This window comes from Arvicola amphibius, chromosome 14 (genome assembly GCF_903992535.2).
Source record: "Arvicola amphibius chromosome 14, mArvAmp1.2, whole genome shotgun sequence".
In the NCBI taxonomy this organism is placed as follows: domain Eukaryota; kingdom Metazoa; phylum Chordata; class Mammalia; order Rodentia; family Cricetidae; genus Arvicola; species Arvicola amphibius.
The window spans coordinates 7,366,213-7,381,694 of NC_052060.1; the positions used below are offsets into that span (position 1 = coordinate 7,366,213).

Below are 15,482 nucleotides of genomic sequence, written 5' to 3' on the forward strand. Positions count from 1 at the left end.
GAAACAGTAGAGCTAGCACAAAATGTTTCTATTTAATAATTGTATTACTGCCCCCACACTTCTAATATTAATGAACAGAAAGAGACTAGAATGTGGGATTGGGTGAAGGGAATTTGGGTATTCCCCAGTTACCCCATTTCTTCCATCTTTCTTAAGGTCCTCCATTTCCTTTCTACTTTCCAAAAAAATTGTGCGTATTCTCCTTTAAGGGGTTGGGCATCTCGCCTGTCCTCTTTAGACTCACCGAAGTTTCCAAAGAGCCTCCCTGTCTGGGCAGGACACACCTTTCAAGTAAGACCACCGGAACTGTGCTCTTCGCATCCCAAAGGCTGTTTCCTCCTGAGTCCTCCCTGGCCTCTTTCTCCCCACCGCTAGGATTTAGCCTCTCCCCCAGAGAGTGAGCATCTTTGAGAACTCCCACCCTTAGCTGCTCCACTCCCGGATGGAGCCAGGGAAATGTGGTGGGGGGGCCGGGGCCAGAGTTTCAACATTGCCCCCCAGAAGGAGGAGCCAGAGATGGGGGTAAGGAGAAGGAATGGGGGAGGGGAAGTAAGACGGTGTGAATGGGGATGCTGTGGAAATTAAGAGGGACGCAAAGGGTCCAGAGGAGGAGGGTGTATCTGTTTTTATCAACTGCCATGGAGCTTGCTTTGCCCTTTTCAGTCTCGAGTTGTCTCATTATCCATTAACTAGCCCCTCCCTGTCCTGTCTGCCAGTCCCAGGCCTGAGCTCCTGGCAGACACTGGTCTCAGTTTCCCCGAGAGGGAGAGGCTCAGTGTGGGTCGCCGGCAGCTGCTGAAGAAATTCCAGATCCTGAGGTTGGGAAGTCCCAGATTAACTCTCCCCTTCTCAGCTCTCTGGACCCAAGTCTGGCGGAGGCAACAGGATGCCGGAGCCCAGCAGTCATCAGCTTGGCGGTTGCTTGGCCTCTGGGTGTCTCCCAGGTAATAATTTCACTTCCCAAGACTCTATCAGGATTCCTCCTACCCCAGCCTTCATAAGTTCTCACCAGACATAGCTCTGGATTCCTTTCCTCGAAGTGGTTCTGCCTGAGGCTTGCTCTCCTGTCTCCCCAGAGCTGGTGGGGAACCTCAATGTTCCCTCTGTTTTCTTGCCTTGGTTAGCCCTTTTCTTATTAACTAGTCCATGATCACTGCATGTCTACAATGTGCCGTGTTTTGTACACTGAGTTTTTAGAGGTTAAAAAATGCAAATCATAGCCAGGTGGTGATGGCAGTGCACGGCTTTAATCCCAGCACTTGGGACACAGAGGCAGGTGGATCTCTGTGAGTTCGTGGCCAGCCTGGAGCCTGGTCTACAAAGTGAGTTCCAGAACAGCCAGGACTGAGGACTGTTACACAGAGAAACCCTGTCTGGAGAGAGAGAGAGTAAAAAAAAAAAAAAAAAAGGCAAATCATTTCCCTTTTATCTTCCATTCTAGAAAGAGGAGTGGAGATGTAGACGTGTGGGCAACACAGGGAACAGTTAGAACTTTGCTTCCTTTTTTCCCTTTTAGGGGAGAAGATCCTAGCATGGGCACCAGGGCTGAGAAAGGGGCAAGAACTGGAACTGCCTGGAACTCTGATCTGCACTAACTTTAGGGTCACCTTCCAGCCTTGTGGATGGCAGCGAAATCAGGTGAGATGGTTAGGATAATAGACAAGACAGAAGCTGGGCATGGTGGCAGTGACCTGTGACCCCCCCACCCCTAGGCCGATAGGAAGACCATGAGTGTTTCAGGCTAGCCTAGGCTACACAGCAATACTCTTGTTACCGGACAAAATAAAAGGACAGCTAGAGTAAAGAGCAAGGGAGTCTGGATTTGGACAAACAGGATTAGGGGTTTTCTTTTGGATGTATCGTTGATAGTAGGAATTATTTCTAGGGAAGTAAGTTGCCTTCTACTGGGGAGGGGAGAGAGGAGTCACCAAGGTGGGACAATGATGGCTGTCAGAGGTCAATAACACCAGTCTTGGCTTCCTTTAGGACACTCCCCTGAGCAGTGAATATGATTTTGCCCTGGTCAACATTGGGCGTTTAGAGGCTGGTGAGTCTGAGGGTTTTATAAAGGGGTCAGAAGACTGCAAGGGCTGGGCAGGCTGGACTGCAGGAGTCCTCCCGAGTGAGCCATGGCTATTCTACTCTGACTCTTGCTTCAGTGAGCGGCTTGTCGAGAGTGCAGCTCCTCCGCCCAGGGTCCCAGCTTAAGTTCATCCCAGAGGAGATTCTCATTCATGGCCGAGACTTCCGCCTGCTTCGAGTTGGTTTTGAGGCTGGAGGGCTAGAGCCTCAGGCCTTTCAGGTAAGAATCCTTTCATCTGAAGAACTCTTTTCACCTTAGGAACCCAGCCTCTTCTCCATGCTCCAGGCTTTCTCGTCAGTCCACACCACTCAAGAAGCTAAAAGACTGGAGTGATAGTCTCATGAGCGGGAGTCTCATGAGTGGGAGGGGCCTGAACTGTAGTTTGCCTCTGTTATGGGCAGTAACGATGGGTTTTTACCTCTGAAAAATGTGGAGAGTTGGATAATGGTCCCAAATTAATGTTCTGAGTCTGTGGTTCTGAATTTGTCCCTCTGACCCCAGCACCTACTTGTGGAGGTCCCTTCTCTGGGGCCTGCTTTAGCTTCTCTGCGCTATTGGTGGTACAGATGGTGGAACAACATGTGCTCCATTTCATTCTTTTTACTTTCGTCTGAGGCTAAAGGATGGAATGTTTTCCTCTCCAGGTAACCATGGCCATTGTTCAAGCCCGAGCTCAGAGTAGTCAAATCCAGCACTATAGAGGAATAACCCTGAGCAAAGTTGGTAAGTGAGGACGCCTTAGTGTAAGGAGAGGGTAAGGGTCTGAAACGGAAGGGCTAGTTGGATAAAGTATTTCTTCTTCCTCTGTGCTCACTGCTGCTCCAGGCAAGGCTTCTGGCTCCAGAAAACCACCTATTCCTCTTCTGGAGACTTTACAAGACTGGGAAGCTGAGCGGAAGAAGCAGGGGGCCAGAGGCTGGAGGGTTAGCACAGTCAATGAGAGGTTCGACATAGCTACCAGGTGATGTCCCCATCCACCCCACTCCTGCTGCCTTCCAGGTCTTCCCAGGGTTCCTTGATCCTCTAAGCCAGAACTTCCCATAAACTCCAGGCTCTGTTACCTCTGTTTTTAAAACCTGAGATCCCTTGGGATGGTCTTTCCAAAATAACTTCCTTGTCACACCAGCTTCTATTGACAGAGGTCACTGACAAATGTGACATCACTATTTTGTCACACCAGCTCCTATTGGCAGAGGTCGCTGACAGGCTGTGACGTCACTCTTTATTTTGCAGCCTCTCGGGTTACTTCTGGGTCCCTAATCGAATTCTGGACAGTGAAGTCAGAAGAGCATTTGCCCACTTCCAGCAGGGCCGTGGACCGGTCAGTCTGAGATTAGAGGGTCAGAGGAAAAGGGATTGGAGGGCTTCCTGTGAGGTCATCGTCGGGACAAGGGTAGCTTAAGAATAGTTCTTCCACAATGACCCTCTTCTCACCCTTGTGAAGCGCTTGTCCTGGCACCACCCTGGAGGCAGTGACCTTCTCCGATGTGGAGGCTTCTATGTAGCCAGTGACCCTAACAAAGAAGATGTCAGGTGAGGAGTTGCGATGACACTTGGGGCTAGGTATTTTAAGGAGACGCCTTGCCTTAATTCCTGACTCCCTTCCTTCCCTGCAGAGCAGTGGAGTCCATGCTACAGGCTGGGCACCCTGATGTTGTCTTGGTAAATTCTATGGACGAGATGCCTAGTCTTGCTGATCTCCAGCTTGCCTACGTGAAGCTGAGGGCCCTTTGCCTGCCTGGTGAGAATAACCTGTGAGCCCTCAACTCTACCCTGGTTTACTATCTTGTGTATTATAGATGAATGGCCCTTTAGCCCATAAACCTCCACTTTTCTATCCCATCTTCATCACTTACAGATTACCAGTAGCCTGTTTTCCCCCAAATCTTTTTTGTTTTGATTTCTTATTCTTTAAGACAGAGTCTCACATGTAGCCCAGGCTGATCTGCAGCTCACTATGTACACCAGGCTGGCCTCAAACTCACTGACCCATCTGCCTGCCTGTCTCATGAGTGCTGGGATTAAAGGCGTGCTCTACCACACTCTGGTCCCCAATTTTAAAAATAAAACTCCACTGCTGGCTGAGTATGGGTCCAGTGGTACAAACACACACAACACACACACACACACACACACACACACACACACAGAGACCTGCATGGGCTCTGAGAAACTGTCTTAAAACAAAAATGAAAAAAATCTTTATGAAATTCACTCTATCCATCTTAAGTGTACAGTGAATTTTATTTACTATATTATATACTCAAAAACCTTTTTTAAATGCTCAGGATCAAACCCAAGGCCTTCCTTTATATTTAAACATGTGTATACATGTGTCTGTGTGCCGTGTATTTGGGGGTGCCTGTGGAGGCCAATGGTGTCAAACCACCTAGATCTGGAGTTACAGGTGGCTGTGAGAATCAAACTCAGGTCATCTGGAAGTGATGTGCACTCTTAACACTATGTCATCTATCTAGCCCCACTACTAAACCATTTTATTTTGTTTTGCTTTTTTGAGACAGGGTCTTATTGTGTAGCCCTGGCTGTCCTGGAACTCGCGCTATAGACCAGGCTGGCCTTGAACTCATAGACATCTGTCTGCCTCTGCCTCCCAGGTGCTGGGATTAAAGGAGTGAGTGATACCCCTTTATGCACATTGGTGTGAGGGTGTCAGATCTCTGGAACTTGAGTTATAGCTGTGAGCTGCCATGTGGGTGCTGGGAATTGAACCTGGGTCCTCTGGAAGAGCAGCCAGTGCTCTCAACCACTGAGCCATCTCCTTCGCCCTCTCCATCAGACTTTAACCATTAGGGTCTAGACCAGGATCCTGATCTCTTTGCCTATCTTGGTCCCTCTCTGCTAGATTCTTCTGTAGCTGAAGATAAGTGGCTCTCAGCCTTGGAAGGAACACGATGGCTGGACTATGTCAGGTATGCTCAACTTTCTAATTCTGGTTAATAATTCCAACTTGTAGCCTAATGTAGTGGTGCACACTTTTAATCCCAGCACTCAAGGCAGCGGCAGAGGTAGAGGGTAGAGGCAGGTGGATGTCTATGAGTTCAAGTCCAACCTAGCCAAGTTCCAGGACAGCCAGGGATACTAGTAAGACTCTGTCTTGAAACAAACAAAATAAAATCCAACTTCTCCAGCCTTCTCTTGACTTGGGCTTTCCAATGGCCTTCCATAAATTATTCCCTCAGTTTCCCAAGAAGACTGTACTACTGTTTCTTAGAAGGAGCAGGTGTTTGGAAATCTGCCTCTCTCCTAATCTATTACTCCCTTCCTCACATGCCCCTCCAGATCTTGTCTTCGAAAGGCCAGTGACATCTCAGTATTAGTGACATCTCGGGTCCGTTCTGTAGTACTTCAAGGTGAGTTCCTTGGGTCAGCTCCTTGCAGTCCTGACCTTTTCCCTCATGTGACTGGAAGATCTGTAGAGCTTCCTTACACCCTTAAATTCTAGCATCTTTCTGCTCTAGGAAGCAGTTGTGCTAAGGCATCCTTCAGAGCTATGCAGTCTCCCTACTGTAATAAGATGCTCTTAGTCCCTCTGGCCCCTTCATCAGTGGATGGGGACCTGTCCCCATGCAGGTCCCCAGGAAGGGCACCTGGGATGGTAGTTTGGGAAGCGTGGCTCTACTTCCTCTGAGACATTGGATGTTTCTAGAAGGTGAAGTCTATGAAGTGATTCATTTGAGCTTTGTTTTCTCTTCTCTTCTCTGTGCCCTTTCAATCCTGCTTACTCTTCCTTTCCTTTCCATGCCCCTCCTGTCCTCTCCCATGTTTCCTCTTCTCATTCCCTCCTGCCCTAGTTTCTCGGACCCCCTTTTTTGTTCCTTCTTCATCGCCCAGAGCGTGGGGATCGTGATTTCAATGGCCTCCTCTCTTCACTCGTCCAGCTGCTTTTGGCCCCGGAAGCCCGGACATTGTTTGGTTTCCAGTCACTAGTGCAACGAGAGTGGGTGGCAGCTGGACACCCTTTCCTGACCAGGCTTGGGGAAACTGGGGGCAGTGAGGAGGTGAGAACACTTTAGGTTTTGTTTTGGGGGGCGGTCACTCTGAAGGAAATGAGGTGAGAGAATGGCAGAGGCTGACCCACTGGAAGTGAACGCAGTCTGAGTGGACACTCGGATGACCAGGCTCACATCCTAATGCTCTTAACTCTGACCTCTTTAGTGTCCTGCTCCTGGGCCCTCTCTTCTTGTATTGTGCTATCCCCTTCTTTAGATCCCTGTAGACTCTCCAGCCTCTTTTTTCTCTTTTTAGGCCCCAGTGTTTCCTCTCTTCCTTGACTGTGCCTGGCAGCTCCTCCAGCAGTTTCCAGCTGAATTTGAGTTCTCTGAGTTTTTCCTTCTTGCTGTGCATGACAGCATCTGGGTTCCTGACACCCTTACCTTCCTGAAAGACACTCCCTGGGAGCGTGGGAAGAAGAGTGGGCAGGTCAGTGACCTCTATAGTTTTGGTTTTTTTCCCCCGGTAGAGTATTCAAACTTTGAGATTTGGTCTTGATTTATAAAAATTGAGCCGGGCGGTGGTGGCGCATGCCTTTAATCCCAGCACTTGGGAGGCAGAGGCAGGCGGATCTCTGTGAGTTCGAGGCCAGCCTGGTCTACAAGAGCTAGTTCCAGGACAGGCTCAAAAAAAGCTGCAGAGAAACCCTGTCTTGAAAAACCAAAAAAAAAAAAAAAAAAAAAAGAAAAAGAAAAAGAAAAAATTGAGGTGTGTGGAAGGGGTTGGGGGAGCTCCCTCTTGAGATTAGCCCTTTGTTCTGTATGTGATGCCTGAAATAGGAAGAGGATGTAGGACAGGTAGACACACACACACACTCACTGGTTTAACAATCCGTTTAAAATCTGTGTGTGCGTGCACATTTGTGTGTGTGTGAATGTGGGTCCTGAGGCGTCAGTCTCCACGTTCCACCCACCGCTTGTCTGCACACTCCAGCCTACCTCTTCTCCACGAAGCCACTTCCTGAGCTCTGACCACCCCTTTCTTCCGCTGTCCAGTTCAACTCCTACACACAAGTTTACCCCGAGTACTCCCAGTCCCTAGCTGGGAGCTCTGCTAATCTACATCTGTCTGTCTGGGACTGGGATTTACGCTACAGCAAGGAACAGATATCACAATTCCTTAATCCTGGCTACAGTCCGGAGCACTGCCCAGATTCCTGGCTCCCCAGACAACAGGTAAAATGCCTACCCTTCAATCTCCCTGACGTTCTCGGGTTCACACTACTAGATGATGTAGAAAGACAGGATATTGGAGATCCTCAGAGAACGCTGCCATGTCTTTTAAAGCTGTCACGAGTAGCCTGTCTTCAGTAAGACTGCTGCCCCAGAAGAGCAGACAGCATCCTTTTTGTCTTCATTTCTGTTTGCTAGTCCTCTTGTTTCATGTCCATATATTACAAGTTTCTCTAAAAATGAACCTAATAACCCTGAAGCCCTAAGCCTAGTGAGACGTGAGCTCAGAGGCGGCAGCTGGATACCCTCCCACTTCAGAAAGCAGTTGTCTTCTCAGGTGCCTGTTGACTTCACTTTCTTTTTTAGAAAAGCTTCATGGTTCCTGGACCCCCCAGTTCTGTGTGGCTGTTCTCTCGAGGGGCCCTGACACCCCTAAATCAGCTCTGTCCTTGGCAAGACAGTCCCTCCTTGCTGGCAGTCTCTTCTCACTGGCTCCCTCGACCTGCTAGATCCTCCGAAAGCCTAGCTGATCAAGAATGGGGGCTCCCCTCACATTGGGGAGCTTGCCCTTTACCTCCTGGGCTACTGCTGCCTGGGTATCTGGGACCTCAGATCAGATTCTGGAAACGTTGTTACCTGAGGGGAAGGCCTGAGGTCCAGGTGAGAAGGGAAGACAGACTGGAGGGGGAGAAAGAGCTGGAAAGGCAACAGGCTGGAGGAACTGGGGGTACGCTATCAATCAAGCTGGGATACTCTTTATCCACTTGGGCTAATAGGTGGTGGGAAACTGCCTGTGGCTTGAGTCATGTAGAATATAAGGCTCAGGCAGAAGAGGAAGCATTTAAGACTCTAGAAGTGGCGAGGATCTTAAAAATAGATACTCCTTTGCCAGGCAGTGTGGCCCATGCCTGTGTGCAGACCAGGCTAGCCTGGTTTACAAAGCGAGTTTCAAGACAACCAAGGCTACACAGAGAAACCATGTCTTGAAAGCGAGTTTCAAGACAACCAAGGCTACACAGAGAAACCATGTCTTGAAAAACACAAAACAAAAAAAGCAAGCAAACCAGCTAGACTTGCAACAATATACCTTTGTGTGCCCTTCTTTTTCTCCTCCCCAGATGGGCTCCTCAGCAGTTACAGTCTCTGGCCTCCAGGACGAGCTCTCTTGTCTCCAGGAACTATTAAGAAAATTGACACCGAGAGTATCTCCTGAGGATCACTGCAAGAAAAGAGATCCAAAGACCATGCTCTCTCAGATCCGTTGAAACTGCTAGCATTCCGGAAGGCAGGGCAGAGGGAGGGGGCTGTTCTGCAAAGCTTTCTTTGTATCTGACTTTGGTGCTCAGTTTTCACATCCCAGCCCATAAAGCCCTGCGTGAGTCTTGTAGCAGAGGCGGGCTTCCAACCTCCAGCTGCCTCCAGCTCGCCTGTCTAGTTTGGTTACTAGAGCTATTTTTGTTTCTCTTGATTTGAAGAATAAGAAACAAAACCAGTTCAGAATGTGGTTGCCTCTCTCCCCCCCCCCCCGCCCCCGAGGCAAGTCCATACCTTTTAGATCACAAACTGAGATCAGTCCCAAGATGTCCTAGAGACCTCATTCTCAAGCCTCACCGTGGCTTTGAAACCCGGTCTTTTAGTCTTCTACGGAACGAGGTGAATAAGGGAGACACCCTCCCCTCCCACTGTGTATTTTTGTAGTAGTATTTCTATTTAAGGAATTCATTAAAGTACAGCACTTCTACGCACTGCTGGTAGCGTTTCTTGTGTTGATGATCTCAGAAAAGCGGTTGGGGGAAAAGTATGAACTGAGAGAATAGCACTCATGTTATTGATAAGGAAATAAAGGACACAAGTCAGGTGGGGCTGGGCCGAATTCACGTGAAATGTGGGGACAGAAGCATGCCCCCCCCCCTTTACTTTTTTTTCTTTTTTTGAGACAGGTCTCTCACTGTAGTCCTGGCTGTCCTGAAACCTGCTGTTTTGTTTTGTTTTTCTAGACAGGGTCTGTGTGTGTAGCCCTGGCTGTCCCGGGACTAGCTCTGTAGACCAGGCTGGCCTCGAGATCCACCAGCCTGAGTGCTGAGATTACCAGGTGCCATCACGCCCACCACGCCCAGGGAAAGGTTCTCTTTGTGTCTTTTATACAGGCGATGGGACAAGAACGTGACGCTGCTGAGACCGGAGTGTGTTATGGAAAGGTTCAATACTGGCCTTGGGCCTCTCATTTCCCAAACATTAGTGGAGCTCAGACACTTAAGAAGCGGAAAACAATCTACCTCGAGCTCAAGCCAGGGCTGAGGGCGGATCTGCAAGAGGGGCGTGGACTGAGGTCCTAGGCTGCTTCCGAAGGCAGCCCTGGGGGAGCCCCCGCCCCCCGCCCGGTGGTTCCCCCCAGCACACTTCTCTGCGTCACGGAACATACAAAGCTCGGCTGAGCACTTGAGTTTGCACTTGAGGAGCAGTGTGATCCTCTGACAGTCGAGACCTGCATCAAGAGGGGCCGAGTGCGTTTGTTCCGCCCCGGTGTTGTGACAGCTCCGGATCGTCTTTCCAGGCACCAAGCCGACTCCTAAGATGGCCGCGATCGCTTCCGGTTCCTCCCCTGCCGCCGGCCCCGCCCAATGAGAGCCTTGGCCCGGAAGTGGAAGTAGTAACTGAGGTCAGAGGGCAGTGCTGCTGCTTAGAGACGGCGGGAGTCTTTTCGCCATGGCTGCCGGACCGATCTCCGAACGGAATCAGGGTAATTGAGAGAGAAGAGCCCAAGATGGGCCCAGGGGAGGCGGAGGGCGGATTAGTGCCAGAAGCGTGTCTGCCAGGGTGGGAGACTAGATTCCCCCGGTGTGAGGCCAACCTCTGGGTGCTGGGCCTGGAGGCCGGGTGCAGGCCGAGGCCTGTAAGGGGTGATGCTTCTAGATTAGTCCCTTCGGCACTCCCATCCCCAAACAGACGGAAGCCCACCAGGAAAGAGCGCCGAATTAGACTTCAGCGGACTTTCTCGACCAGGCAGGCAGAGGCAGAGGGAGGCTTCAGCGCTTTAGTTAGCGGTTTTCATTTATGTTTTTTTTTTCTAACTCCTGACTTTGCCTTTACCTTCTGCTCCCTCGCTTTAGATGCCACGGTGTACGTGGGCGGTCTAGACGAGAAAGTAAGTGAACCGCTGCTGTGGGAACTCTTTCTCCAGGCAGGGCCGGTGGTCAACACCCACATGCCAAAGGATAGAGTCACTGGCCAGCACCAAGGTGAGTGGATGGCAAGAAGGAACTCCACGTAGGGTTAACAGCCCCTGCAGAGTCTCAACCCTAGTAGACCCAACTGTTTTGGAAGGAGCAACCTAAAGATTTCTTCTCCTTAAGCTTCAGTTCGTAGTTTGCTTCTGGAGTATTCTCTTAGCTTTAGTTTGAAGTTCCTGGAATTGTTCTCAGTTTGGAGGCTGGTGAGTTGATGTTCGCTTCCCTTCTTCGCCTGAGTCGTCTTCTTTCCTCCGATTCCGCAGGCTACGGCTTCGTTGAGTTCTTGAGTGAGGAGGATGCCGACTATGCCATTAAGATCATGAATATGATCAAGCTCTATGGGAAGCCAATCCGGGTGAACAAGGCTTCCGCTCACAACAAAAACCTGGACGTAGGGGCCAACATTTTCATTGGGAACCTGGACCCCGAAATCGATGAGAAGCTGCTCTATGATACTTTCAGCGCCTTTGGGGTCATTTTACAAACCCCCAAGATCATGCGGGACCCCGACACGGGCAACTCCAAGGGCTATGCCTTCATTAACTTCGCTTCATTTGACGCTTCGGATGCAGCAATCGAGGCCATGAATGGGCAGTACCTGTGTAACCGTCCTATCACTGTGTCCTACGCCTTCAAGAAGGACTCGAAGGGCGAGCGCCATGGCTCAGCAGCCGAGCGACTTCTGGCAGCCCAGAACCCGCTGTCCCAGGCTGACCGCCCTCATCAGCTGTTTGCCGACGCACCCCCTCCACCTTCTGCCCCCAACCCTGTGGTTTCATCCCTGGGTTCTGGACTTCCTCCACCAGGTAAAGCTTTTAGTTCAAACTGCACCAGGGAGGCCCATGGGAGGGAGGGTCAGGGGGCAGAAAAGGCCCTGAAGGAGTGAGCCGTTAAATTAGTGGGCAGCAAGAAAGAGCGGGAGCGGTGGTGGAAGGGACGAAATTGTTGGGTGTCTTCAGGAGGCTGGGGTTCAGTGTGCTGGGAGGAGGCTGGACACTAGCACCAACTCTCGCTTCTTACACAGGCATGCCTCCTCCTGGCTCCTTCCCACCTCCGGTGCCACCTCCTGGAGCCCTGCCTCCTGGGATACCCCCAGCCATGCCCCCACCGCCGATGCCACCTGGGGCTGGAGGACATGGCCCCCCAGCAGCGGGAACTCCAGGAGCTGGACATCCTGGTCACGGACATTCACATCCTCACCCGTTCCCCCCAGGTGGGATGCCCCATCCAGGTGAGTGCTCTTTGCTGGGAAGAGGAGCTGAGCTTCTGAGACTGCCTTGGTCATTGCCTGGCTGCTGCTCTTTGTCTTGGGAGGAAGCAGTACAGAGTCCCCCTTTTGTCAGAAAACAATACTTCGTTTACGCTCCCACTTCATCTCCAGCTTTTCATTCTCTGCAGAATAGGCTGTACTTGCTGCTGTTTTTACTCTTAGCCTCCTCATTTCTAGGTAGTAACTCAGTTGCCAAATCTAGGTGACGTTTCTGCTTCCTTTTTTTGTTTGATTTTGTTTCGTTTTTGGGAACTTGCACTGTAGACCAGGCATGCCTTAAGAGATCTGCCTGTCTGTGCCTCCCAAGTGCTGGGATTAAAGATGGCACCACCACCAACCAGCCGTTTCTGCTTCTCAACCACTGCTGTACATGTGACTAGCCATGTCTTCCTGTTTGAAATTCTTGTGTTTTTCTGTTTTTCTTTATTCTCCATGTGACTTATCAGCCTTAGCAACCTGGGTAAGCCCCTCTCCCCTCCTTTTCTGTCTTGTGTAGGTTTTATGTTTGGTTCTCTTTTCTGTTTATCTGTAGTGTTAAATGTGCAGATACTGATTCCTTCTGGGTCTCTGCTCCATGGATCTTGATGACAGGCTAGACAAGGTTGCTCCTCAGCCCACAGGTCGCTTCTCTCTCCTTCCACAGCCCTTGTTTGTAGCCACCAAGTTCACAGCTCTGGGAGTTTGTTCTGGCATCCACTTGCGAATCTAACGCGTGTTCCCACCCTTTGCCACAAGCCAGCACCCTGCTCTCCTGCACACGTAATGACTGCTGATCTCCTGTCTCTTTGACTCTAATTTTCTCTGTCTTTGATCTGCTTTTACTGAGTGATTTTTCTAGGATGTTCATAGACATGTCCTTAAAATTCTTCTGTTCCTGTCACTTACTGAAATTGCCACAGCACTCCATACTCAGGTTCTCCTGATGGCCTAGTTTTTAGTATTTCCATGTTTGCCATTTGACGATTTGCGCACGCCAGACTTTCTGCCGGGAGCAGTTGATGTCCACTCTGCTGTTCTCTTAAGGAACCTTTTTTTCAGTGCTGGTGGTGGCTTTACAGTATATTCCTGGCTGGCTTGGAACACTGTAGAGCAGGCTAGCCGAAACGTACACAGATCCACCTGTTTCTGCCTCCCTCATGCTGGGATTAAAAGTGTGCACTACTATGGCAAGAAAAAAGTTTATTTTATTGTTTTGGTTTTTCGAGACAAGGTTTCTCTGTGTTCTGGAACTATCTCTGTAGACCAGATCCGCCTGCCTCTACCTCCCAAGTTCTGGGATTAAAGGCGTGCTCCACCACCGTCTGGCATTTATTTTATTTTTTTATAATTTAGTTTGTTTTTGTTTTTTGAGCCAGAGTCTCATTTTGCCCAAACTGGTCTCGACTTTTCTAGGTAGCTAAGGTTGTTCTTCATCTGCTACTGATCCTCCTGCCTCAGCCTTCAACATGCTGGAGAATGCAGGTGCGAGCTACATGAGTCAGGGTTTCTCTGTGTATAGCTCTGGCTGTCCTGGAACTAGTCCTTGTAGACCAGGCTGGCCCCGAACTCAGTGTGTGGCATCACCTTGCTGCTGGGAGATCTCATTGGCCTTGTAGAATTAAGCCTTTGCCCTGGGGTATGAGTGCCACCGCCCCAACTCCTGTCTTAGAGCAAAAATTCTGCTGTTGTATATTTTGCTGTCAACATCCCTGTGCTTGAATCATAGAAGAAAGATGAGTGCACATTTCATTGTCTTTTTTCTTCACATCAAGAGAAAAGATATTTCTGATGTGCTAAACAAACTTGGAGGTAAATTAGCAGCGTGGCTACTTTGGCCACTGCTGTCAGTCACCTTCAGACGAGTATTGATATAAAAATAAAATCCTAGAAGGAAAGAGAAGAGCCTACAGAACTGGTTGAGTCTTACTGTTGACAGGCTGAAGGACAGTGCCAGCCCTGTTTTGATGCTGTGTCGCTCTTGTCATTTTGTTCTGTCTTTGCCCTTTGTCCTTTTGTCTCCTTTCTTTGTTTTATTTTCATAGGGATGTCCCAGATGCAGCTGGCCCACCATGGCCCCCATGGCCTAGGACACCCCCATGCCGGGCCTCCAGGCTCTGGAGGACAGCCACCACCCCGGCCACCTCCTGGAATGCCGCATCCTGGACCTCCTCCCATGGGCATGCCCCCCCGAGGGCCTCCTTTTGGATCTCCCATGGGTGAGTGGGTGCTAGCCCCTTTCTTATCCATCCTCACGTATACATCTGTGTGAGAGACAGGCCTACCCCCTGGGTAGCCCTAGCTTCTGCTCCTCCTCTCTTCCTCCTCCTCCTCCTGCCTCGGTGCTTGGGTTATGGGGCCTGTGTGGCCGAGCTGTCAGTTCTGCGTGTCTTCTTACAGCATCTTGTCACTGTCCTGCCCCCTGCCCTGTGGTGCTTCTCACATTTCTTCTGTCCTGTCAGCATCAACTGCTTCCTGTTTTTACTTTCTTATTAACTTTTCTTTTCTCTTTCTGCAGGTCACCCAGGCCCCATGCCTCCGCATGGTATGCGCGGGCCTCCTCCACTGATGCCCCCTCATGGATACACTGGTCCTCCAAGACCTCCTCCCTACGGCTACCAGCGGGGGCCCCTTCCTCCACCCAGACCCACTCCACGGCCCCCAGTTCCCCCTCGTGGTCCACTTCGGGGTCCACTTCCTCAGTAAATTGCCGTCCTTTGTCTCCCTCTTATACCCTCCCAGTACCGCCATTTCTTGGACCAATCAGAGTTGCTACAGCTTGTCAGGGCGAGTGCGCTGACCTCAGCAACTCTGTCCCTCTTTCAGTGCCAGTTTTTCCACAGGGGGGTTTTCTTCATTTTTATTTCAAAATGTTGGTCCTAATTGTTTTACAGGTGTATAGAGAAAATAAAAGTATACTTCTTACTCTTTGGTGAAGTAACTTGTAAGAGCAGTCGGGGTACTGTGGTGGAGTGGTATAGAAAGAGGGCGTTCCCCTTGGAGAGGTCTAGTCACGTGCGCCGCTGCTAGACTACAGTGGCTCAACCACCAGACATGTGCACCAGAGCAGGAATAACATGGTGACGCACACCTTTAATCCCAGCACTAGGGAGGCAGAGGCGGGCGGATCTCTGAATTCGAGGCCAGCCTGGTCTACAAGAGCTAGTTCCAGGACAGGCTTCAAAGCTACAGACAAACCCTGTCTCGAAAAACTGAGGGAAAAGGAAAGTAACATGCAGAAAAGTATGTAAAGCTATCTGGAGTTGAGTTGGAAAGTCAGTAAGGGGCTGGGCACATGACCGGGAAAATCCACACACTAGAGCGCTGTATGACTGAAAACCACGAGGGACTGGGAGTTTGGTTGAGTGGTGGAGTGTAAGTTATAGGAAATGAAGTCACACATGCCGTGTATTATGTATGATGTGCTGCTACCTTATCTAAGGGGTAGCACATATGTGTGTGCTTGCTTATATTGAAAAAATAGATAACCAATGGAAATTATCACTGGGGAGGTAGGGAATATGGAATATAGAGGAAACTTCTTTCCTTTTTTTAAATATGGAGATGGTCTTTGTAACCCTGACTGTCCTGGAATTCATTATTTAGATATGTAGACCAGGCTTGTCAACCAACTCACAAAGATAACTCCTGGCTCTGCTGGGATTAAAGGCGTACGCTACCATGCTTAGCTGAAGTTTTATTTACCGAGTGTACTGTTAACATGGCTTTTCATTTGGAGC

General features: G+C 49.9%; 2 protein-coding genes, 1 long non-coding RNA gene and 1 other non-coding gene across 5 annotated transcripts; 3 read left to right on the forward strand and 1 right to left on the reverse strand.

Moving 5' to 3' along the window:
• The first annotated feature begins 259 nt into the window (after nucleotides 1-259).
• On the forward strand, nucleotides 260-8,629 carry Mtmr11 (myotubularin related protein 11). 2 transcript variants are annotated; one of them, XM_038311508.1, is made up of 17 exons: nucleotides 260-291; nucleotides 854-944; nucleotides 1,517-1,638; nucleotides 1,987-2,047; nucleotides 2,160-2,302; nucleotides 2,728-2,806; nucleotides 2,909-3,044; nucleotides 3,317-3,404; nucleotides 3,528-3,616; nucleotides 3,700-3,824; nucleotides 4,947-5,013; nucleotides 5,384-5,454; nucleotides 5,936-6,102; nucleotides 6,350-6,523; nucleotides 7,090-7,269; nucleotides 7,633-7,926; nucleotides 8,385-8,629. In XM_038311508.1, exons 2-17 carry the CDS (start codon nucleotides 887-889, stop codon nucleotides 8,529-8,531), a joined length of 2,001 nt encoding a protein of 666 aa, XP_038167436.1. In that variant the 5' UTR covers nucleotides 260-291; nucleotides 854-886; the 3' UTR covers nucleotides 8,532-8,629. The 2 variants fall into 2 exon arrangements, with proteins under 2 accessions (XP_038167436.1, XP_038167435.1); XM_038311507.1 differs by lacking the exon at nucleotides 260-291 and adding an exon at nucleotides 299-522.
• On the reverse strand, nucleotides 3,226-9,868 carry LOC119801059. Its single transcript, XR_005283137.1, has 3 exons — nucleotides 9,689-9,868; nucleotides 8,354-8,485; nucleotides 3,226-3,597 (listed from the first exon to the last, which is right to left on the reverse strand). It is a non-coding gene; the product is annotated as an uncharacterized LOC119801059 (long non-coding RNA).
• Nucleotides 9,851-14,667, forward strand: Sf3b4 (splicing factor 3b subunit 4). Its single transcript, XM_038311509.1, has 6 exons — nucleotides 9,851-10,006; nucleotides 10,377-10,505; nucleotides 10,760-11,302; nucleotides 11,521-11,727; nucleotides 13,788-13,961; nucleotides 14,261-14,667. Exons 1-6 carry the CDS (start codon nucleotides 9,973-9,975, stop codon nucleotides 14,446-14,448), a joined length of 1,275 nt encoding a protein of 424 aa, XP_038167437.1. The 5' UTR covers nucleotides 9,851-9,972; the 3' UTR covers nucleotides 14,449-14,667.
• LOC119801520 lies at nucleotides 13,483-13,609 on the forward strand. The gene has a single exon (XR_005283210.1). It is a non-coding gene; the product is annotated as a small nucleolar RNA SNORA19 (small nucleolar RNA).
• Nucleotides 14,668-15,482: the final 815 nt, after the last annotated feature.